Source organism: Cetorhinus maximus, chromosome 2 (assembly GCF_964194155.1).
Source record: "Cetorhinus maximus chromosome 2, sCetMax3.hap1.1, whole genome shotgun sequence".
Lineage (NCBI taxonomy): Eukaryota > Metazoa > Chordata > Chondrichthyes > Lamniformes > Cetorhinidae > Cetorhinus > Cetorhinus maximus.
The window spans coordinates 36,834,095-36,857,932 of NC_135880.1; the positions used below are offsets into that span (position 1 = coordinate 36,834,095).

At 47.8% G+C, this 23,838-nt stretch overlaps 1 protein-coding gene across 2 annotated transcripts in view; it reads left to right on the top strand.

Moving 5' to 3' along the window:
* Nucleotides 1-23,838, top strand: part of arsb (arylsulfatase B) — a 128,030-nt gene that overhangs the window by 102,522 nt on the left and 1,670 nt on the right. Inside the window, exons 7-8 of one of the 2 annotated variants that reach the window (XM_078563323.1) lie at nt 9,036-9,164; nt 16,475-16,892. In XM_078563323.1, the coding sequence (XP_078419449.1) occupies nt 9,036-9,164; nt 16,475-16,740 (395 nt within the window). In that variant the 3' untranslated portion in view covers nt 16,741-16,892. Of the gene's footprint in view, nt 1-9,035; nt 9,165-16,474; nt 16,893-23,838 lie in introns of those variants that run through there. The other variant, XM_078563326.1, reaches the window with a different exon arrangement.

A 23,838-nucleotide genomic window follows, 5' to 3' on the forward strand; every position in this document is an offset into this window, starting at 1 on the left:
GCCTTCATTAAGGCACTGCAATATTGCTAGTTATTTTTCCTGTAACAATGCCATGCCATTTTACATCTCTGCTTTTCACATATTGTACCTCTCGTCTCCTGTCTAATCATCCCTAGTATCCTTCTCATGGCTCCAGTGCTTCCTCTTCTAAAGTAAGGGATTGTTATCTTTGGCCTTACAACATTCATTTCATTCTATGGTAAATCAGTTGTTCTCTTCATCCACTTTTTTTCCAAGGTTACTAGAGTTTCCCTGTGCTCAATATTAAACCTGACGTCACAACCATCCTAGCACACTGCTTCACGTCTTATTGTTCAATAGTCACTGATGACACAAAGATAGGTAGGAGAGTAGGTTGTGAAGAGGACGTAAGGAGTCTGCAAAGGGATTTAGAAAGGTAAGTGACTGAGCAAGAATTTGGCAGATGGAGTATAATGTGGGAAAATATGAACTTGTCCTCTTGGCAGGAAGAACAGAGAAGCAGAATATTATTTATATGGAGAAGGACTGCAGAACTCTACAGTACAGAGGGATGTGGGTGACCTGGTGCATGAATCACAAAAAGCTGTTATGCAGGTACAGCAAGCGATGAGGAAGGCAAGTGGAATGTTGGCATTTATTGCAAGGGCAATAGAATATAAAAGTAGGGAAGTTTTGCTACAGTTGTACAGGGCACTGGTGAAACCACGTCTGGAGTACTGTACAGTTTTGGTCTCCTTATCTAAGAAAGGCTATAAATGCTTTAGAAGCAGTTCAGCAATGGTTCTCTACTGATTCCTTGGATTTATTCTTTCACGGGATATGGGCATCGCTGGCTAAGCCAGCATTTATTGCCCATCCCTAAATGCCCTCGAGAAGTGGTGGTGAGCTGCCTTCTTGAACCGCTGTAGCCTATGTGGCGTAGGTACACCCATAGTGCTGTTAGGAAGGGAGATCCAGGATTTTGACCCAGCGACATTGAAGGGACAGAGATGTAGTTCCAAGTCAAGATGCTTGTGTGGCTTGGAGGGGAACTCGGAGGTTGTGGTGTTCCCATTGCATCAGCTGCTCCTGCCATTCTACGTGGCAGAGGTTGCAGGTTTGGCAGATGCTGCCTAAGGAGCCTTGGTGAATTATTGCAGTGCATCTTGTAGATGGTACACACTGCTGCTACTATGAGTTGGCAAGGGATTGAATGATTAAGGTGGTGGATGGGGTGCCAATCAAGTGAGCTGCTTTGTCCTGGTTGGTGTCAAGCTTCTTAAGTGTTGTTGGAGTTGCACTCATCCAGGCAAGTGGAGAGTATTCCATCACACTCCTGATTTGTGCCTTGTAGGTGGAGGACAGGCTTTGGGGAGTCAGGAGGTGAGTTACACATCGCAGGATTCCTAGTCTCTGACCTGCTCTTGTAGCCACAGTATTTATATGGCTAGTCCAGTTCAGTTTCTTGTCAGGAAACCCCCAGGATGTTGATAGTGGGGAATTCAGCAATGGTAATGCCATTGAATGTCAAGAACAGATTTTCTCTTGTTGGAGAGAGCCATTGCCTGGCGCTGTGTGGCACGAATGTTATTTGCCATTTATCCAAGTCCAAGCCTGAATATTGTGCAGGTCTTGCTGCATTTGGACATGGACTGTTTCAGCATATGAGGAGTAGTGAATGGTGTTGAACATTGTGTAATCATCCACAAACATAACCACTTCTGACTTTAAGATCGAGGGATGGTCATTGATGAAAGAGCTGAAGATGGTTGCACCTAGGACACTATCTTGAGGAATGTCCCAGGATGTCCCAGGACTGAGATGACTGACGTCCAACAACTACAACCATCTTCCTTCATGCTTGATTTGACACCAACCAGTGGAGAATTTTCCCCCAATTCCCATTGACTCCAGTTTTGCTAGGGCTCCTTGATGCTACACTCGGTCAAATGCTGCCTTGATATCAAGGGTAGTCACTCTCACCTCACCCCTTGAGTTCAGCTCTTTTGTCCATGTTTGAACCAAGGCTGTAATGAAGTCAGGAGCTGAGTGCCTGGCAGAACCCAAACTTGGCGTCAGTGAGCAGGTTATTGCTCAGCAAGTGCTGCTTGATAGCACTGTTGATGACCCCTTCCATTACTTTACTGAAGATCGAGAGTAGACTGATGGGTTGGTAATTGGCTGGATTGGATTTGTCCTGATCTTTGTGTACAGGACATACTGGGCAATTTTCCACATAGCTGGGTACATGTCAGAGTTGTAGCTGTACTGAAACAACTTGGCTAGGGGCGTGGCAAGTTCTGGAGCACAAGTCTTCAGCACTATTGCCGGAATATTGTCAGGGCACAGAGACTTTGCAGTATCCAGTGCCTTCAGCCATTTCTTGATATCACGTCGGGTGAATCAAATTGGTTGAAGACTGGCATCTGTGATGCTGGGGTCCTCCAGAGGAGGCCGAGATGGATCATCTACTCGGCATCTCTGGCTGAAAATAGTTGCAAATGCTTCAGCCTTGTCTTTTGCACTGATATACTGGGCTCCCACATCGTTAAGGATGGGGATATTTGTGGAGCCTCCTCCTCCAGTTAGTTGTTTAATTGTCCACCACCATTAACGACTGGATGTGGCAGGACTGCAGAGCTTAGATCGGATCTGTTGGCTATGGGATTGCTTAGCCCTGTCTATTGATTGCTGCTTACACTGTTTGGCATGCAAGTGGTTCTGAGTTTTAGCTTAGGTTGACACCATTTTTAGATATGCCTAGTGGTACTCCTGGTGGAATTCACATGCTGTTTTACATCCTGGTTCCTTGATCATTTGCGTATTTTCTTAAAGTGGTAGCACAACAGCAACCAGCAAGGAGAATCTTGGGCCAGAATTTTACGCGACCCAATCGGACACGTGGTTAACCTGAACTTGTGCGAGAAAACGTCAGCCACGTGTGCCAATGTCATCGCACCTCACACCATATTACGGCTGGTGGGCACAGGCAGGAATTGGAAGCACGCCCATTGACAATTAAAAGGGTAATGAAGGCCATTAAAAAAGCCAATTGTTTACAATTTTACGTGGCCCGTACAATTTGCAGTCGGCGCATGGGCCAGGCGGTTGTCCCGTTTTTCATGCAAACTCAGTCCAGGGCAGGACAAAGGTTGGCCAGAGCTGCACCTCTGTGAGTAGGTAAGAGTTTAGGCGAGAGTTGGTTGTAGATGCTTTTCTAACAGTTATTTGAATTTTCTTTGTTTTCTGGAAGACTCCAGCTTACAAGCTTTCTTAGAGGCTTTCAGCCACTCTATGCTATCTGTATTTCAGCAAATGGGAATTGTCTACTCCGCTGGAGGGATCTCCTCAAAAGAGGAGGAGAGGGCCAGAAGGGAGAGGAGGGCTGGTGTCTGCAGGCAGCATCCAAGAGAGCGGCCTAGGGAAGAGAGGAGCAACCAAAGAGGAGTGGAAGGGCCTGCAGAAGGTGCTGTTATCCTTGCAGGGGGAGTCTACAGGCAGCACTCCAACTACCTGAACGTGTCAGAGGTCCCATGCTGAAGGAAGCTCCGCCTCTCTAGGGAGACTGTGACCTCCGTATGCCATGTGATTGGCCCTGTGATCGCCTCAAACTGTGTAGGTGGCCACCCAATGCCAGTGGCTCTGAAGGTGACAGTGGCCCTGAACTTTTTTGCCTCTGGTTCCTTCCAAAGGTGAGCAGGAGAACTATGTGGTGTTTCCCAATCTGCTGCCCACAGCTGCATCAAGCTGGTCACTGACGCTCTGTTCAGACGGGTGATGAACTTCATTCATTTCCAGACCGATGAAGCCAGCCAGGCTGAGCGAGCCAGAGGCTTCGCTGCAATTGCTGGGTTCTCCGGCATCCAAGGAGCCATTGACTACACGCATGTGGCCATAAAGGCACCAGCAGGTGAGCCAGGTGCCTTTGCCAACAGAAAGGGTTTCCACTCCATCAATGCCCAGATTGTGGATAGGATACAGATTTTGCAGGTCTGCACCAGGTGCAAGTATGTCAGTTCATATCCAAATGCAGCAAGACCTGGACAATATCCAGGCTTGGGCTGACAAGTGGCAAGTAACATTTGTGCCACACGAGTGCCAGGCAATGAACATCTCCAACAAGAGAGAACCTAACCAATGCCCCTTGACATTCAATGGCATTACCATCACTGAATCCCCCACTATTAACATCCTGGGGGTTACCATTGACCAGAAACTGAACTGGACTAGCCATATAAATACTGTGGCTACAAGAGTGGGTCAGAGGCTAGGAATCCTGCGATGAGTAACTCACCTCCTGACTCCCCAAAGCCTGTCCACCATCTACAAGGCACAAGTCAGGAGTGTGATGGAATACTCTCCACTTGCCTGGATGAGTTTGGCTCCCACAACACTCAAGAAGCTTGACACCAACAGCCAAAGCAGCTCATCCACAAGCATTCACTACCTCCACCATTGACACACAGTGGCAGCAGTGTTTACCATGTATAAGATGCACTGCATTAACTCACCAAGGCTCCTTCCCAACCCACAACCACTACCATCCAGAAGGACAGGAGCAGCAGATACATGGGAACATCACCACCTGGAAGTTCCCCTCCAAGCCACACGTCATCCTGACTTAGAAATATATTGCCATTCCTTCACGGTCACTGGGTCAAAATCGTGGAACTCCCTCCCTAACAGCACTGTGGATGTACCTCCACTACATGCACTGCAGCGGTTCAAGAAGGCAGCCCATCACCAACTTCTCAAGGGCAATTAGGGAATGGGAAATAAATGCTGGCCTAGCCAGCGATGCCACATCCCATGAATGAGCTAAAAAAAATACCTGGCTGCTCCTGTGATTCGTACATCTTGCAGCGCTCCCAGGTGCTAAGGCTCTTTGTCGCTCCAGCTCGGTTGGGTAGTTGGCTCCTGGGTGACAAAGGCAATCCCATGAAAAGGTGGCTCATGAGGCCACCCAGATACCCAAGGACAGAAGCAGAGGAGAAGTACAATAGAAGTTGTGGATTTACAAGAGCTGTAATTGAGAGAACCATTGGCCTGCTCACGATGAGATTCCACTGCCTGAACTGATCAGGGGGAACACTGCAATATCCTCCAGAGCACACCTCGCTTATTGTCGTTGTGCAGAGCACAGCACACAGCCTGGCTCTGTCAAGGGGGGACCTCTTGATAAAGGATGAAGACGGTGCGGCTACTTCCCAGGCCGAAGAGGACGACTTAACTGATGGGTCTGAGGAGGGGCCGGAGGAGGCCCAGGGTTAGGACGTGGCTGCAGAAAAGAGGAACCTTTGTGGGAGACAGGGAGACCAGAGAGGCCTTGATTCTCTGTTAATTCAACTAGGCATCCAAGGCTTGGCATGAAAGTGAGGGCAAGAATGATGTCTCCTTGCTGAATATTCCTGATGAGGCCTTCCTGTGAGCCTTATGTCAAGTAAAGACCTCTGAAATAAAGTTTGTAGCCCTTCCCGTCTCACAAGCCACTTCCACGCCCAACACCTATGAGAAACATAAAACACATTCAGACCACGAAACATCCATGACATCTTTAACTGGTGGCCATGTTTACACGATTTGAACATGGAACATGTTTCAGCTGAAGTTATATCACCCATGACAACCCCTCTTGTGTTTACAGTGCCTTTAAATACCTGCCTGAGTGTACTGTGGTTTGGTGCCTCCCCCTCATTGGCAGCGGCATTGGAGACAGCCTGCTGACTGTGATGTCCTGTCAGCCTGATGACCTTGGCAGGCATCATCTGGCTGGCGGAGCCTGTGCAGGCATTGCCTGGGAGGAAGCATCCAGCACCATGGCTGGGCACTCCTCAGTCATCGTGGCTTCATCAGATGCCACAGACACTAGCAGAGGGGCAGAGGAGCTGCTGCCTTCACCTGGAATGTCCTGAGAGGAGGAGCCTGCAGATGCGACAGTGGGAGACTGGTTTGAACCTCCCTGCTCACCCATTGGTAGACGGGCATCCAGCAGAGAGACTAGGTGCCCTCATCCAGCCCTCTCACTGGCAGTGACAGACTGAGGTCTCAGTGGTATATGGGCTTGCACGTCCGAGCACAGCCCCAAAAACCAATGATCGAGTTCCTGGAGCTGCCTCTCCCTGAGAGTCGCCACCCGCTCAATGGAGGAGGCTGTGCATTCGGAGCTCCTGGTCAATGCAGAACTCCTGCTCTGCGAGGACTCCTCCAAGACAGAGACCATAGTACACACAGCCCCAGGGATCTCCGCCAGATCTTCACGCACATCCCGCTGGGCATCCAGCACCTGCCGCATAATGGACGACTCCAGAGGCTCATCATCTGCCTCGGACTCAGCATGGCCCTGGTCCCCAGCAGTCCTCCGACTGCTAGCACCCTGGGTGCACTCTGCCTCTGCCAGCTCATCATGCAAGCATGATGTGCCCTCACCACTGTGCACTACCAACTAAGCCAATGTGCTATAGTCCACCAACATGCCTGTATCTGCGCTGGTGCCTGATGCAGGGAGAAGATGTGACACCGGTGCATCAGTTGGCAGTTCCTCCTTGGGTGTTAAGTGGGGGGCCTCGGTGTCAATAGCATGTCATGAAGATGGCGCTTCAGAGGGAGTAACAGAATGTGTTGATTAGGAATATCATAGCAAAATGTCTGTGTATACGTGACAATTACTTGCCACAACAGACAACTGCCTCACTGAGACACTGTGATTAAAGAAGCAATGGGTACTCTCAATTTGAACTTCTCGTTGGAGAGGTCACGACTGTATCTTTCTTGCACACTCCCCCAGCCTCTCATCTGCCCACTGGACTCTTACCATGTTCCGAGACCCCTACCTCCCCGGGACCTGTGGACCTTGCTCCTCGCTCGCATTCCATGTCCAGGACATCCATTTCAAACCTGGAGAGGACCAGGATGTCGGGCACCCCATCACCTGTTTGTGCACTCTCCAGCGCGTTATGGCTTCTCTTCTGCTGTATGGACACAAGTGCATTAATTAGTCCATCCTCTACCTGCAACACCATTCCAGCTTTGCAACCCACCCCCCAGGAGAGCCAGCTTGAGGTGCCCATCACATTGGCACTCCTCACCCTTCTTTACACACAAGGTACATGGGCACATCTGCCACCCTTGGCAGGTGCAGGGATAGGTGTCATTTGGCACTATGCATTTCACATCCCTGAGCACCACAAATAACAGCCACCCCCCCCCCCCCCCCCCCCAGATTGGATCCATACTCAGTTCCATGACAACTTAGTAGTCACCCTTGAAAAGTGCAGGACTGATTCTGGCACTGGATCCATGTGCGGCGCACCACATCATGTCCACTCATCTGGGCAGCCACCTCCGTCCAGCACGATCTGGTGGGGTGGCCTCCTCTTGCCATCCCGCGGAATGAGTATTTCTCGCCGGGCACTCTCTGCCTCCACTAGAGCGCATGCAGGCAGTCATCTGAGAGTCGTGAGGCTGAGCGCCACCAGCATTACCTTCTCTCCTGCTGTGCCCACTGGGTGCTGAGGCCATCACTGCTGCCAAATATTTGAGTCTCTCGTGGACAGCTCCCTGAGGCTCCTCCCCCAGCTCCTGGCAGCCTTCAAGGAACTGCCTGGGCTCTCTTTATAGCCCCCACCAGGTCACCATTCAACCTGGCGCCTGCCATGCTCCTGCTCCCGCAGGCAGCACTGTGCAAATGTCAGGGCACGTTTCACGCTAGCCGGCCCTTAATCGACCGGCCAGCATGAAATTGTGTCTCCAAGGCGATTGCGGCTGGAAGTGGATATTGAGTCCACTCACTGCCCCCCCCCCCCCCCCCTCCGCTGACTGCGCGTGCACAACTTGCGCGAAATTCAGGCCTTGGAGTAGTTCCATCTTGGCAGGTGACGGGGGCAGATATGGACTCCGTTGAAACATACAGGTCAAAATTCAAAGTTCCTTCTGGTATAATATACAAGGGCTCTCATAATCTCTCCAGCACATCTACCCTCCCATCACTATTGTAACTTTCAGGCATTGTACATGTTCACATTGGGTAAAAGAGCATTGAGCCATGATCTTGATCTCTAAGATGTGGAACTTTGTGGATAATGTAAGTGTAATGTTTACAATTGATAGGGTTAACAGAGGCAGGAAAGAAGGATCTTTCCACCTTTGTCAGATAGCTGAAGTGTTAGTCCGAGTTCTATCTACAGCAGTTAATGCTGTTAGTTAACTGCATTTGGGAAAAAGAACTGGATAAATATCTGACTAAGGATGGGAGCTAGTTATAGGAAGAGGTTAGCTAATTAAATATTGTGTGGAGTTTAACATATCCAGTCCCACTGGATTTACAGAAATGCCATCTGAGGTGGAATGGTGCTGGCCAAGGTGAGGATAGGAAGAGATTTAACTGAAAGCTACCCAGTGCTCGTAGCGAGGAGATGAGTCCTTGAGGGGAGAAAATCAGTTGCAGGGAAAAACAATACTTGCAAATGGCAAAGAAATAATGTTGATCTTTTAAAAGCTTTTGAGAAATTTCACAAAATTCCCAGGATCATCTTAAAAATTCTATCTGATTATCTTCCTTTTTCAGGAGGTAAGTTGCAGAGAATCTAGGTCAACGAAAATTGTCTGAGATCAGTTAGAAGGAGCAAGCACACGTGTATAAACGTGTCTTTATACCCTTTATATTCTTTTGTGATAGCATGAGTCACAGCAGTGATGCTTTTCAACCACTGACTGTCTCTAAACCATGGAGCATAGAACACTTGAAGAAAATAGGAAAATATTAATTTTATTTAAATAAAAACAACTGCCAAGACGTGTTCTAAATGGGACGCATGCCAAGAGAGTGGAAAAATAAAATGAATCACTCATGATGAAGCCCGTATAACTCATTCTTGTCTGTAACATTCATGAATTGTATTGTCTGCCACTTCTGTTCCTTCCAATGGCCATTCCATCTGTGTACATTTTAGTGCCAGGGACAGTGTTTCTTTGGTATTAAAGCTAAATATTAATAACAGAAATTCCTACGCAGTTTCTGTTCTCAATGTAATCTGTTTTTCCCACACTGTGTCTCAACTCTTTTGTTCTTCCTGTAGGTCCCTCCTTGTTCAATGAAAATGCTCCATCCAGTATACAAGTGACTAAGTGGCAGAATTCCACCTTTAATGTGTCAATTCATTCCGCAATCCGATCTGGGAACTGGAAACTATTAACTGGATATCCTGGTAGGGATAAACAAAATCATTTGCACTCTCTATGATTTATTAGCCTTTCTGCTGGGACTGTATTTTTCTTGCATTTCTGGGATGTGGATGTTGCTGGCAATGCCAGCAATCATTACCCATCTGTAGTTGCCTATGAGAAGGTGGTGAGCTACCTCCTTGAACCTCTGCAATCTGTATGATGAATGTACTCCCATTGTGCTGCTAGGGGCCAAAATCCTGGAACTCCCTCCCTAACAGCACTGTCGGTGTGCCTACACCACATGGACTACAGCGGTTCAAGAAGGCAGCTCACCATCATCTTCTCAAGGGCAATTAGGAATGGGCAATAATTGCTGGCCTAGCCAGTGACACCCACATCCCAGGAATGAATTTAAAAGGGAGGGAGTTTCAGGATTTTGACCCAATGACAGTGAAGAAATAGCGATATAGTTCCAAGTGTGGGTGGGGAAACTTGCTACCCTTGTCTTTCTGAGTGGTTGAAGTTGGGGGTTTGGGAGGTGTTGTCAAGGGAGGCTTTGAAAGTTGCTACAGTGCATCTTGATGGTGCACACTGCTGCCGCTGTGTGCTGGTGGTGGAGGGAGTGAATGCTTAAGGTGGTGGATGGGGTGGTAATCAAGAAGGCTGCTTTGTCCTGGATGGTGTCAAGCTTCTTGAGTGTTGTTGGAGCTGCACTCAACCAGGCAAGTGGAGGGTATTCCATCACACTTCCTCTATTTTCTCTTCTATCTTCCATCATGCTTTCTCCGAGTTCACCTTGTCCATGAGGCCTACTCCCTGCTCCCTCAACCATATTCCCACTAAATTGCTGACCGCCCAACTTCCCACTTGGTCACCATATTAGCCAATATTGTAAACAGTTCTCTCTCTTCAGGTGTTTCCCTCTCTCCTTTATATTAGCCATCATCACCCCTCCCCTAAAAAAAATCAATCTTTGACCCCACTGCCCTTGCAAACTACCATTGCATCTAAAATCTCCCATTTCCTCTCAAAGTCCTTGGACGTGTTGCCTCCCAAATCTGTTCCCATCTTTTCTGGAGTTCCATATTTAAATCCCTCCAATCAGGCCTCTGCCCTTTCCACTGTACCGAAGCAGCTCTTATCAAAGTTGCAAGTGTCATCCCATGTGACTGTGATAAAGGTAAACTTGCCCTTCTCGATCTGTCTGCAACCTTTGACACGGTTGACCACACCATTCTCTTGCTACACCTCTCTACTGTCATCCAGCTGGCTGGGACTGGTCTCAAGTGCTTCCACTCTTCTAGCTGTAGCCAGAGAATCACTTGCAGTAGTTTCTCTCCTGTTCCCGTGACATTACCTCTACCTCTACCCCCTTACTATTTCTCATCTACGTGCTGCCTTTTGGTGACAACATTCAAAAGCACAGCGTTAGTTTTCACATATATGATGACAATGCCCAGCTCTATCTCACTGCCTCCACCTCCACTGTTGCTAATTATCAGGCAGCTTATCCCAACATCCAGTACTGGATGAGCAGAAATTTCCTGATTAGGTACCGGGAAGGCTGAAGCCCCTTTGCTTTTGGTCCCTGCTCCAAACTCTGTTCCCTACCTACTGGCTCCAAGCCTCTCCCTGGCAACAGTCTGAGACTAAACCTGTTTGTTCACAGCCTTGATGTCATGTTTGACCCCAGGATGAGCTTCCAATTGCTCCATCACTTAGAGCCCATTTCCTCTGTATCATTGCCCAATTTTGAGGCTGAAAGCCTCACTCATGCCTTTGTTATCTCTAGACCTAATTATTCTAACACACTCTTGGCTAGTCTTCCACATCCTACCCTCCATTAACTTGAGGTCATCCAAAAATCTACTCCCCGTGACCTTAACTCACACCAATTCGCTGACCTACATTGGAAATCAGACCATGGTCTTGCACTACTCACCATCCCCCGCCCCCCCCAACCCCCCATCTCTCTAATCTTGTCAGCCCCATAATCCTCTGAGGTACCTTCACTCATCTAATTCTGGCCTCGAGCATCCCTAATTTTAATCACTCCACATTGGTGGGCATGCCTTCAGTTTGCAAGGCCCTAAGGCTCTGGAATTTCCCCCCGGCACCTCTCTGCCTCACCTTCGTCCCTTGAGACACTCCTTAAAACCCACCTCTTTGATTAAGCTTTTGGCCATCTGACTCAATATCTCCTTATGTGGTTTGATATATTTTGTTTTGTTTTATGATACTCCTGTGAAGTATCTTGGGAGATTTTATTACATTAAAAGTTGCTATATAAATACAAGTTGTTCCTGTCCAGGAGACTGAGAAAAATATATAATATCTACATCAGCCTGGCTGTTTTATAAAATTATTTTTCTGATTTTCAAAATGGACAATTGCTGAGCTGATAAAATGGTTGCAGCTGATTGCTTGTGGGTTTCTGGAAGATTCTTAAGTTGCTCCAATGGACAAAGACCATCTCCTCATCCTCCTGGAATGTGACCTGTATTGTATAAACATTCCAGCCAAGCCAACACAAAGGATTCGTAGATGATACATCTGCACCAGCCAGCTATGGACAAAGGCAGAGCTGTTTGGGACACATCCTCTCCAACATTGTGATAATGGTTCTACAGTTAACTGCTCAAAACACAATGGCTGTTCATTAGGACAAGGGGCCTCGTTAGCTGAATAGCTCAACCCGAAACACCCTGTCACCTGACCAAGACTTGAGCTGTTTGAATTCCTTTACTTGGACCGCATTTGAATTTTATCTTCAGTTGCGGTTTAACCTCCGAAGAGATCCGGACTCCAACCTAGCAACTTGCCTTTGACCTTAATCTCTCCCCAAGTTTGATTACACCTACAGGGTGAACTAATACCCAGGATGCAAGAATATTTTGCTGTATCTTCAACAGACTCAACCCACAAGTTCCTAGGACCAAGACCAGGAATTCTGCCAAACAAAGCCACCGAAACGAACCTTCCTTGGATATTGATTATGGACTCTAAACTCACATGAAACCATAATTCTTATTTTTATTGTGATCTTTGCTCTGAACCCCTTTCTTTCTCTTATCCCTCTTTTATTGTATGAATGCAAAAGGGGTGGACATTACGAAGTCCCTTCCTGTGTTTTGTGTGTGTGTAAAATAAGCTACATGCCCTATTTATCTTTTCTCAAGTTTGCTGTGGGGTTATTAATAGAGGTTTGGATAACTCCAAAACAGAAGGGCTGGTGAAAATACCACTTTTATAAAGGGGGAAATCAAAAATCAAAGAACACATTCCTGTTTATGGATGAGTAGTGGGAGGAGAAATCAGGCCTCTTTAAATTAATCCCCCTCCTATCCGTAACAAAGTTGTTGTTCGAGTCGATGAAAACACTTTGCAGTTGAAGAAACAAACACCAATCCTCTTTTGTTTACAAATGCATCTGACATGCTGACATAGTTAATTTGCGTTTTTTTGAAAATCCCACAGGCTTTCAGGATGTTGGCCAGCAGTAAACCGCTGGCTAAATAAATCTCCAATCAGTTATTACAGTTTAGATGATTGGGATGATGTGTCTACTCCATTGTCAAGTTGATGTATCTTCGCTGTACGTCATTGGATGTAAAGCGCTTGAGCATGTCCTGTTAGAATCAGGCCTGTATGTTCATTAATGCGTATGTCCATGCACACGTACGTAGTGCTGATTCAGATTTTCCCATTGGCATCTGTTGATTCATTTTGTGTCTTATTACGTCATGACATTCATTCAAGAGGATTAACAATTGCAACATCATTATTATGTTTATTGAGCAGGAAGAACAATCTGTTGTTCATTACAGTGGAGATCCTGTGTGAGGTGTGTTATAACAAGTTACCTTTGCAGTCCTTAGCATATTGGTAATGGATTTGTTCCTCAGCACCTGTTCTTGTTTGTATAACGCATTTTTAACAATTCATTTACGGGATGTGGGTGTTGCTGGCTAGGCCAGTATTTATTGCCCATCCCTAATTGCCCTTGAGAAGGTGGTGGTGAGCTGCCTTCTTGAACAGCTGCAGCCCCTGTGGTATAGGTACACCCACAGTGCTATTAGGAAGGGAGTTCCAGGATTTTGACCCAGTGACAATGAAGGAATGGCGATATATTTCCAAGTCAGGATGGTGAGTGGCTTGGAGGGGAACTTCCAGGTGGTGGGCTTCCCATGCATCTGCTATCCTTGTCTTTCTAGATGGTAATGGTCATGGGTTTGGAAGGTGCTGTCTAAGGAGCCTTGGTGAATTTCTGAAGTGCACCTTGTAGGTAGTACGGACAGCTGCCTCTGTGCATCAGTGGTGGAGGGAGTGAATGTTTGTGGATGTGGTGCCAATCAAGCAGGCTACTTTGTCTTGAATGGTGTCAAGCCTCTTGAGTGTTGTGGGAGCTGCACTCATCCATGCAAGTGGAGAATATTTCATCACATTCCTGTCTTGTGCCTTGTAGATGGTGACAGGCTTTGGGGAGTCAGGAGGTGAGTTACTCGCTGCAGGGTTCCTAGCCTCTGACCTGCTCTTGTAGCCACAGTATTTATGTGGCTAATCCAGTTCAGTTTCTGCGCAGTCGCAAATGATGCTAAACATTGTGCAACCATCAACGAACGTCCCCATTTCTGACCTTATGATGGAAAGAAGGTCATTGATGAAGCAGCTGAAGATGGTTGGGCCGAGGACACTACCCTGAGGAACTCCTGCAGTGATGTCCTGGAATTGAGATGATTGACTTCCAACAACAACAGCCATCTTCCTTTGGCTAGGTATGACTCCAGACATTGGAGAGTTTTCCCCCCGATTCCCATTGACTCCAGTTTTGCTAGGGCTCCTTGATGCCACACTTGGTCAAACGCTGCCTTGATGTCAAGGCCAGTCACTCTCACCAACCTTGGAAGCTCAGCTCCTTTGTCCATGTTTGAACCAAGGCTGTAATGAGGTCAGGAGCTGAGTGGCAGAACACAAACTGGGTGTCAGTGAGCAATTTATTGCGAAGCAAGTGCCGCTAGATAGCACTGTTGATGAACCCTTCCATCACTTTACTGATGATGGAGAATAGACTGATGTAATTGGCTACAAAAACAGAATTACCTGGAAAAACTCAGCAGGTCTGGCAGCATCGGTGGAGAAGAAATCAGTTAACGTTTCGAGTCCTCATGACCCTTCGGCAGAACTGAGTATAGTTAGGAGAGAGGTGAAATATAAGCTGGTCTAAGGTGGGGGGGCGGGGGGAGAGAGAAGTTGAGGGTGGGGTGATTGTGGGGATAAGCAAGCAGTGATAGGCAATAACTATACTCAGTTCTGCCGAAGGGTCATGAGGACTCGAAACGTTAACTGATTTCTTCTCCACCGATGCTGCCAGACCTGCTGAGTTTTTCCAGGTAATTATGTTTTTGTTTTGGATTTCCAGCATCCGCAGTAGCTTTTAGCTTTTTGTTTTTATATTTATGTAATTGGCTGGGTTGGATTTGTCCTGTCTTTTGTGTCCAGGACATACCTGGGCAATTTTCCGCATAGCTGGGTAGATGCCAGTGTTGTAGCTGTACTGGAACAGCTTGGCTAGGGATTCGGAAAGGATTCTAGAGCACAAGTCTTCAGCACTATTGCTGGATTAATGTCAGGACCCATAGCCTTTGCATCATCTAGTGCCTTCAGCCGTTTCTTAATATCACATGGAGTATATCGATTTGGCTGTTGGCTGGCCCCTGTGGCGCTGGGGACCTTCAGAGGAAGCCAAGTTGGATCATCCACTCGGTACTTCTGGCTGAAGGTTGTTGCAAATGCTTCAGCTTTATCTTTTGCACTGATGTGCTGGGCTCCTCCATCATTGAAGATGGAGCCTCCTCCTCCAGTGAGTTGTTTAATTGCTCACCACCATTCACAACTTGGTGTGGCAGGACTGCAGAGCTTAGATCCGATCTGTCGGCTGTGGAATCGCTTAGCTCTGTCTATCACTTGCTGCTTATGCTGTTTGGCATGCAAGTAGTCCTGTGTTATAGCTTCACACCTCATTTTTAGGTATGCCTGGTGCTGCTCCTGGCATGCCCTCCTGCACTCTGCATTGACCCAGGGTTGATCCCTGGCTTGGTGGTAATGGTAGAGTGGGGGATATGCCGGGCCATGAGGCTACAGGTTGTAGTTGAGTACAATTCTGCTGATTCTATCCCATTTAGCATGGTGATAGTGCCACACAACACGATGGTAGGTATCCTCAATGTGAAGATGGGGCTTCATCTCCACAAGGACTGTGCAGTGTTCAACCCTACCGATAATGTCATGGATTGATGCATCTGTGGCAGGCAGGTTGGTGAGGATGAGGTCAATTATGTTTTTCTTGCCGCAGACCCAACCTAGCAGCTGTGTCCTTTAGGACTTGGCCAGCTCAGTCTCTGGTGTTGCTACCGAACCACTCTTGATAATGGACATTGAAGTCCCCCACCCAGAGTGCATTCTGTGCCCTTGCCACCCTCAGTGCTCCCTCCAAGTGGTGTTCAACATGAAGGAGCACTGATTCATCAGCTGATTGAGGGGGAGGGTGAGGGGGTTGGGGGGCATGGTACGTGGTAATCAACAGGAAATTTCTTTGCCCATGTTTGACCGGATGCCATAAGACTCACAGGGCAACTCCCTCCCGACTGTATACCACTGTGCCGCCACCTCTGCTGGGTCTGTCCTGCCAGTGGGACAGGACATACCCAGAGATGGTGATGGTGGAGTCTCGAGCATTATCTGTAAGGTATGATTCCGTGAAGATGACTATGTCAGGCTGTTGCTTGACTAGTCTGTGGAATAGCTCTCCCAATTTTGGCACAAGCCCCCAGATGTTAGTGAAGAGGACTTTGCAGAGTCAACAGGGCTGAGCTTGTAGTTGTCGTTTCCGGAGCCCAGGTCGATGCCGGGTGGTCCGTCAGGTTTCATTCCAGCCCTTTCATTCTGGTTTAATTTTTGTTGACTTTTTAGTGGTTTGATGCAACTGAATGACTTGCTAGGCCATTTTAGAGGGCATTTATGAGTCAACCACATTACTGCAGATCTGAAGTCACATGTAGGCGGATTTCCTTCCCTAAAGGGCATTAGTGAGCCAGATGGGTTTTTACGACGATCGACAATGGTTTCATGGTCACCAATAGACTTCATTCCAGATTTTTATTGAATTCAAATTCCACCATCTGCCCTGGGTCTCTGGATTACCAGTCCAGTGACAGTACCACTACACCTGTATAATACCACCCATACTTTGAATTTGTCTTTGCAGCATACCAGATTATTAGTATGTGATATGATGCTGTGATATGATTGAAGGTTTAGATTGTATTAATGGGAAATGTTCTATTTGCTGTAGGCTGCAGTTACTGGTTCCCACCGCCATCACTGTCCAAACAAATGCAACCACTGTCACCTGAGGCACCAAAGAAAAACGTCTGGCTTTTTAACATTGCAACTGATCCGGAGGAGAGAGCTGATCTTTCAAACCATTACCCCAGCATTGTTGAGAAGCTGCTGTCAAGACTTCAACACTATCAGGACAATGCAGTGCCAATTATCTACCCAGATGAAGACCCAAAGTGTGATCCTAGCAAGACTGGGGTTTGGGGACCATGGGCCTAGGAGTCCAGATTGTTTAAGGCCAATAATATCTACAGTATCATTGGCACGTGCCATTTAATGGTAGGTGATTGTGTTTGTGCTGAAGCACTAGACTTGATTTCCAAACTCTGCAGATGCCTTTTAATATTTCTGATAAATTCTGCGCATCCAAAGCCCGTCCTCCTTTAGCTGAAATGCCTGATCTGTGCTGTATGTTTTGCTTTAGCAATATGAGTGTTATTCAGCATTATCATTTGTTTGGTAAAACAGTCAGTGTATATTTGCCACAATGTGGAATAGTGATTGACACATGCTGTTCCAATTCAGACTGCATTGCATATTCTGTGCAGCCGCTTGCTGTTGGGACATGTGTCCCTTGCTCGTGCCCCTCACAGCCAGGGGAAACTTTTTTGGCTTCAGGTTTTAACAATAATGTCACTATCTTTCAGCCCTCACAGCTGACTGAAGTTTCCAGGGGAATGGGGACTCAGGGGTGCAGGCAGCTGAGCAATTGGCTGTGAGACTTCGTTCTGTTTGAGAGTAAAAGAGCAGCTGAGTCTCGCAGTAGAATGAAGTGCAGCCAGATCACAGATTGAAGGAACAGAATGGAACTAAGTATAACAGCTGCCTCTTCAATTCAAGAATTTCTCCATCCTCCAGCATTTCAGACAGCTGTGAAATTTAATGTTACACTGGCTCACGAACATTAAGATATTGTGGGGGGGGGGGGGTTTTGCCTTTAAATCTCTGTTAGAGCAGCTGGTTTTTGCCATACATCTTGCCAGCCTTACCAGCATTTCATCTGCTGTAAGACTCTGTTCTCGTTTTAATTCATTCACAGGATCTGGGCGTCGCTGGCAAGGCCAACATTTATTGCCCACCCTTAATTCCCTTTAAGTAGGTGTTAGTGAGCCATGAGTGTGTTGCTAGGCCATTTCAATGAGCAATTAAACGCCAACCACAAAGCAGCAGGTCTGCAGTCATGTATAGGCCAGACTGGACAAGGATGACAGATTTCCCTCCCTAAAGGACATTAGTGAACTAGATGGGTTTTACAACAAATGTAGTCACCATTACTGAGACTAGCTTTATATTTAATGAACTGAATTTAATTTCCCCAACTACCATGGAGGCTATGAACTCCAGTTCATTAGTGTGGGGCGTTGGATTACTAGTCCAATAACACAACCACTATTGTGCCGTACCCACTGTGGTAAACTAACTGGATCTCACAGCTTCATAAAATGCCAGCAATGCAATATGCCAGTAGGATTGAGAGATTGCCGGGAGGTCACCAACTAGAAGAGGTATAGAGGTTTTACTCTATTTGTAGTTCACCTATTTCAGGGTAAGAAATGGGATCTGGAGTTGCAGATTGTCATCTCTAAATTAGAAAGCAACAACAACTTTTATTTATATAGCACCAATAAAATAATAAAATGTCCCAAGGTGCTTCACAGGAGCATTATAAAACCAAATAAGACACCAAACCGCATAAGGCGTTATTAGGTCAGATGACCAGAAGGTTGGTCAAAAAGATAAGTTTTAAGGAGTGTTTTAAAGGAGGAAGGAGACCTGAAGAGTTGGAGAGGTGTAGAGATGGTATTCCAGAGCTTAGGGCCTAGGCAACTGAAGGCATGACTACCAACGATCAAAAATAATGTCGTCAGGCTTTCCAATATTTAATTTGAGGAAATCTCTGCTCATCCAGTACTCGATGCCAGATAACCAGCCTGATAATTTAGCAATAGGGGAGGGGTTGAGAGATGAAATAGAGCTGGTTATCGTCAACTTACATGTGAAAACTAATGCTGTGCTTTCGAACGATGTCACTGAGGGGCACCGTGTAGATGAGAAAAGGCAAACCATTTGGAGTAAGTGGCAAAATTTGCAAAGGCATCATTTACTTCAAAAGCAGCTCAAAAATCAGTTAGCGAAAAATATCCTCCATTAAATGAAGGTAGAGTATCTGAACTTTTGAACCAGGAAATTATTGGCTGCAACATAATAATGACAAGCTAGAGGCTTTAAAGTGCAGGCTAAATGTGAGTGAAAACTTCGGAACAGAAAATTATCTTAAGAACTTAGAAAAAAATCTTAGAAGCCTAATTTGAAGGTTAAGGAAATTACTGATCTTGAGATAATGGCAGTATTTGAGAAAACTGAATGCAAGCTCCGAAAACCAGGGGATAACCTTCCTTTCTGGTGCTCTTCTTGAACAAAACATGCTCAGAAGTACAGAAAAAACAGTGGATAAAAAGGAAAGTTCAAAGAGACAATTGATTATTGATGCATGAAAGGGATATCAGCCAAGTGAAGTAACGGGACAAACAAAAAAAAATCAAATGTGGATGTCTGTTTTATAGCAAGGTTACCTATAGATAGAAAGGAAAGGAATCTCCAAATGTCTAAATGTTCTAAAGCCTGATTCTGGTTTTATTTCCAAGGTTGGCTCAAGTTTTCTTTTGGCAGTCTGCATAATAGGTTTGGAGTTGTTTGAGAGGCATCACCTCCCAGAACTGCTGACAGCATTAAATGTTGCCAATGTTGGTGCCAAAAATTCTGGGCAGGGACAAAATTAGACAAGTCCAGGGAATGAATACTACTTAATAGCAAATGCACTTTAACCACTGATGTGGCCTATCTGTGAGCCTTAGGCGAGACGGGCATAAGTGAATCCTTGTGCTCTTCACCAACTGACCTACCTATCTTTCTGTTAAAATCCTGCCTAATTGCAATGTTTTGTTTTGGCAGAAGCTGAGTATGAACTGTGACCCTTTGCACCTACCTCATAAGAACATAAGAACTAGGAGCAGGAGTAGGCAATTCAGCCCCTCGAGCCTGCCCCGCCATTCAATGTGATCATGGCTGATCTCATTTTGGCCTCAACTCCAATTTCCCGCCTTCTCCCCTTAACCTTTCAACCCGTTACTAATTAAAAATCTGTCTACCTCCTTAAATTTATTCAGTGTCCTGGCATCCACTGCACTCTGAGGTAGTGAATTCCACAGATTCATGACCCTTTGAGAAAAGTTATTCCTCCTCCTCTCCAGTTTAAATCAACCACCCCTTAGCCTAAAACTATGGCCTCTTGTTCTAGAATGTCCCACAAGGGGAAACATCTGCTCCACATCTACTTTGTCTATCCCCTTTTGTATCTTATATACCTCAATTAGATATCCTCTCATCCTTCTAAACTCTAGAGAGCATAGACCTAAACTGCTCAATCTCTCCTCATAAGACAAGCCCCGCATCTCTGGAATCAATCTAGTGAACCTCCTCTGAACCGCCTTCAATGCAACTACATCCTTCATGCTCATTCCCATGCTCATGCACATGCTCCTAGGGCAGAATTTTTAGTTTGGCAGGCAGGCGCGATCGGCGGGCTCAGGAGTGGCCAGGAAAGGTGCCACCACCCGCGATTGGCTCCCAACCGCAACTTCATGCGGGCGAGCCAATTAAGGCCCACCCAGTGTGAATGGCAGCTCCCCAATGGCCAGGAAGGGGCCGGTGGGGGCCTGTTGGCTGCCAGGTCCAATGGCAACCTGACGGCCAGTTTAAAAGCAGCACAGTCAGCCCCTGAAATGGCTGCCAGCGACAAAGAAACCTTCGGTGTTGTCAACAGGAAATTATGGCTTCAGGTGCGGCTGCAGACGGTAGGGAAGGTCAGGTGTGCACTCAGCCCCCCCTAGTTTTCTGATGAGTGCCTCGCAGTCCTCCTGGAGGAGGGACACCCTTGTCCCCAAGGATGGAAGGAGGAGGCCACTGCACCTTACAAAAAGAGCTTGGGAGGAAGTGGCAGTGCTGGTCAGCAGCTATGGTGTGGTGCACCTGGGTCCAGGGCCGCAAGAGGTTTAATGAACTGCTGTGCTCAGGAAGGGCGAGTACCATGTTGGCATGGATCAGAGTATTGCAGTGTTAAGGTCTGGCTGTCCCCCACCCCCATGAATCTCAAGGGTGTTATAATCTGCGTGCCAACCATCAATGATGCTGGAGCTGGCCAAGGTGGTGAGCCCTGGTTACTTGGACTGAGTGCCTTGCAGCTCGAGGGCCACGACTCGGATGTGCCCTGCAAGGTGTTCCTCAAGTGGGGTTGGCCAGGCTGCAATAGCGCTGTAGGTAGAGAGTGGACTAATCAAAAAGCCTCTGTCCTTTCAGGAGAAGGTGGCCCATAACAACATTGAACGGTCGAGGACCAGCGGAGGCCCCCAAAACCTGCTAATCTTCACGAGGTATGAGCAGGATGCCTTGGAGATGGAGAGCCCGCACCACTGAGTCCTGAAATGCACCTCGGTCAACTGGCCGTGGAGAGGCTGGGGTATCAGACGAAGGTAAGAATGCCATGCACAGAGCTGAGAGTTTCAGATGGTGCAAACATTCTTGTGTAGTCCTATCATTGATGGACGCCTTAAAACTGGATTCCCCATGGATCATTGAAAGACGATGGCACCATGATGCAGATCTCCATTGTCTCTCGAAGATGCCTGGCATATACAGTGACAATGATGACTTAAACTAATGACATGTCCTTGTTCTCCCTTAGATTTGCCACCACGTACTCGAATGCAGGACCCCGAAGAGCCACCCTTGATGCCAGAGGAATGCCAGACTTCACATGCACCTGCGTCGCATCCGCTCTCTGAACCAGGCACCAGCGCAGATACCAGCACCTCGGTGGGCATTAGATTGGTAGCTGGAATGTCAGTGCACAGGAATGAGGGCACTTCACTCTAGCTTGAGGTGCAGGCAGAGGCAGAGAGTGCCCAGGGCGCTGGCAGTCGGAGGACTGTTGGGGACCAGGACAATGCTGAGTCGAAGGCAGATGATGAGCCTCTGGAGCCGTCCATTAGGCGACAGAAGCTGGATGTCCAGCGAGATGTGTGGGAGGATCTAGGGGAGATCCATGAGGTTATGGAGGAGTCCATGTGGAGCATGAACACTGCATTGACCCTCATGGCCGAGCGTACTGCCTCCTCCATTGAAAGAGTGGCGACTCTCATGGAGAGGCAGCTCCAGGAACAGTATGATGGATTCCTGGGGTTGTGCTCGGACCTGCAAGCCCTCACACAGGCACTGACCTCGGGTGGTCAGTGCCAGTTTGGGAGATGGATGAGGCACCCAGTATCCCAGCTAGGTGCCTGTCCATCAATGGCGAGCAGGGAGGTCCAGAGCGACCTCATGTTGACGCACGGGTGGCCTGTTGTCTCTGTGGGCTCCTCTCAGGGCACGCTGGATGATGGCAGCAGCTCCACCGCCCCTCTGCCAGCGACCATGGCATCTGATAAGGCTGTGGCGACTGGGGAGATGCCAGCCATGGCACTGGCCGCTCCTTCCCAGGCAGGGCCAGCACAGGCTCCGATGGCCAGAGGACTGCTGCCAATGCCAACAGGACAGCAGAGTCATCAGGCTGTCTACAATGCTACTGTCAGCGAGGAGGGGGCACCAAGACATAGCACTCGCAACCATTCCTTTAAGATGCCATGAGCACAAGAGGGAGTGGTCACGGGTGATCTTCTGTTGTGCAATGTTTTGTTTATGTGTACTGCTCTGGGGCTGAGGACCAGAGAAGGTCTGTTAATTTGTTTGGACTGTCATAATAGCCTGAGTATGCTTCCCCTTTTTTATTTAATTTGTTGCAGGGTACGCCAGTATGTAATACCGGACGTGGGTGGCTCTAAACTTTATTGCTTAGGCACTGAGTGGACTTTGGAGTCAAAGGAAAGGGTAATTTCAGACATTCAGGATGGAGGCGGCAGCCCTGGCATGAGGTGGTAGGGCTTATTTTGCAGCCTAGCTGAAGGAGAGCTGGATCAAAGTGTCCCTGCCTCCCTGGAGGTTACCGAGTTCTGCCTTTACGCCCTCAGCATTCTCACCGTGCTCATCTTCTGACTCACTGCTGGACTCATCATCTGTGGCCTGTGCAGCTGTCTGAAGATCCTCTTCCTCCAGTGGGTCCTCCTTTGCCAGCGCTAGATTGTGGAGAGCGCAGCATGCAACCACTATCAGTGACACCCGCTCTGGGGGTATTGTAGTGCTCCCCCTGAACTGTCCAGGCATTGGAAGCAAATCTTCAGAAGACCTATGGTTCTCTCTATCACCACCCTTGTGGAGGCATGACTCCTATTATAACACTGCTCTGCTTCCGTTCTTGGGTAGAAAAGAGGTGTCATAAGCCACCTTTTCAAAGGATAGCCCTTGTCACCCAGCAGCCATCCATTCAGTCGGGCTGGAGCACTGAAGAGCCTCGGCACTTGGGAGTGTCTCAAGATGTAGGCATCATGGGAGCTGCCAGGGCACCTTGCTCAGGCTTGCAGAATCTGCATCCTATGGTCGCACAGTATCTGTACGTTCACTGAGTGGAATCCCTTCCTGATAATGAAGACACCAGGCTGACCCGCTGGCGCCTTGATGGCCACATGTGTGCAGTCGATGGCACCCTGGATGTGGGGGAATCCAGCAATGGCCGCAAAGCCTCTGGCTCGCTCAGCCAGGCTGGCCTCGTCCATCGGGAAATGAATGAAAGTCAATACCCGCCTGAACAGAGCTTCTGTCACCAGCTTGACGCAACTGTGGACCGCTGATTGGGACACTCCACACAGATCCTGTGTCCCCCACCCCCGAGCCCTGGAAAGAGCCAGAGGGATAGAAGTTGAGGGCCACTATGACCTTCAGAGCCACAGGCATGGGATGTCCACCCATACAGTTGGAGCTGATCTCAGGCCCAATCATATGACAAATGGTCACTGTCTCCCTTGAGAGGCGGAGCCTCCTTTGGCATTGCACCTCTGACATATTGAGGTAGCTGCATGGCTGCCTGTAAACCCTGGCAGCAGGATAGTGGCACCTTCTCAGTCCTTTCTGCCTTGGACTGCCAGCTGTCCCTGCCCCACTTGTGCCTGTGCCTCTCCTCCCACAGCTTGCTCCTCTGCATGCTGCACTGGGACACCTGGCCTGCCCTCTCTTCTGTCCCCCTCTTCCTCCTCAGAGGAGGTGTCTCTATTGGAGACCATAATCCCCATTACCAGGGTAACAGAAGGCTGTCTGAAAGCTGGAAGGGTCCACATGGTTCAAATCCTCCGGGGTCCTTGGAGCCACCAATGAGTCCTGAAATGAAGCCTG